The sequence below is a fragment of the Otolemur garnettii genome, unplaced genomic scaffold (genome assembly GCF_000181295.1).
Source record: "Otolemur garnettii isolate 467f Iridium unplaced genomic scaffold, OtoGar3 scaffold00014, whole genome shotgun sequence".
In the NCBI taxonomy this organism is placed as follows: Eukaryota; Metazoa; Chordata; class Mammalia; order Primates; family Galagidae; genus Otolemur; species Otolemur garnettii.
Genome location: NW_003852409.1, coordinates 15,179,131 through 15,180,513, shown reverse-complemented (window position 1 = coordinate 15,180,513; position 1,383 = coordinate 15,179,131). Strand labels below are relative to the sequence as shown.

General features: G+C 33.8%; 1 protein-coding gene across 1 annotated transcript in view; it reads left to right on the top strand.

Moving 5' to 3' along the window:
• CUNH9orf84 (chromosome unknown C9orf84 homolog) overlaps positions 1-1,383 on the top strand; it is an 87,670-nt gene that overhangs the window by 30,930 nt on the left and 55,357 nt on the right. The window contains 1 exon segment of the mRNA XM_003785386.2: positions 418-540. Within this exon segment, the coding sequence (XP_003785434.1) occupies positions 418-540 (123 nt within the window).

The window sequence follows — 1,383 nt, the reverse complement described above, 5'->3', positions numbered from 1 at the left end:
AAGTAAACAGACAGGCAAAATGTGTCAGACAGCTAGGAGAACATGTACCAAAATGGTAGTATTAATACAAACAAGTAGACTTCCAGCTAAATGGGGCATAGATCTCACTCTTTGAAGTTGTGACTTTTGGATTTCCCACCCTAGCATAGCTTCTAATGATTATGTACATTTTTCCCATTTTTATTTTCCTTTAGTAATTTTGATTGATGATTGAGGAGTAAAAGAGGGTGTGCATGGGGGAGTATTCACCTGACTCAGCATTTTCTTTAGAAATCTAAATCTCTACTTTTCTCTAAATGGAAAATTGGCCTACAATAAAGCAAGATACTTTAGAAGGAACAAGCCACGAACAAGGTTAGAAAAAATTAATTTAATGGTACTTTGGCTGATACTAGAGTTTCTTCTCTTCTTTATCAGATCTTACTACCAACCATGGAATTGACATTGAGGATAGATTGATAAACTGCTACTCCACAGAGATTTTGACTGTCCAAAGCCAGAGTGAACCAGAGCGCCATGAACCAGAGAGCTGTGAATCAGGTAGAAAGTTTGAATAGATCATTGAGCTTATAGGGGGTTACCTGATACAATACATTCACATATACAATGTACTGTGAGTCTGCTTTCATGTTTAAAATTTGATTATTATGCAAGACACGATTGTAAGAGGGAATTTACCTAACAAATGCAATCAGTGAAACCTGGTTTCTTGTACCCTCAGTGAATCCTCAACAATAAATTTTTTTAAAAAATTTAATTATTATACCCATAGTTATCCTTTTTCCTCTTATCTGCCCCTTTGTATTTATTACTAACATGAACTCAGAACCCTATCAGCATCAAAACTGAATCCCGCATAGAGGAGGAGCATTACAAAGATTAGAGAAGAGAAATGCTGCAGAAACAGCATCTGTATTAAAAATAGAAATCTTAAATTATTATAACTCAGTAATTAAAATTTTATATTTTATAGCAGCATTAGCAATCTTGTATATGTTTGTTACACTTTTTAAAAAGTTTTTATCTCTCAAAGTAATCTTATCACTCTTTGCTCAATTATTATTGTTAGTAATATTACCTTACCAAATTTGAAATCTCAGAACCATCTTTTGTTCCAGTATAGTGCCAAACTGTGTTGCTTCTTAAATGTATTGATAATATGGTCAATTAGTTACATTTATAATTGGATCATATTAATCATCTATTTGGAAGTTTACTGCTTTATTTACAAAAGTGATAAAAGTATACTGACTACTTAACAATATGTGACAATTAAGTTTTTAAGTCCAAAGCGGCACTTGTGGCTCAGTGAGTAAGGCGCCAGCCCCATATACTGAGGGTGGTGGGATCAAACCCAACCCTGGCCAAACTGCAACAAAAAAA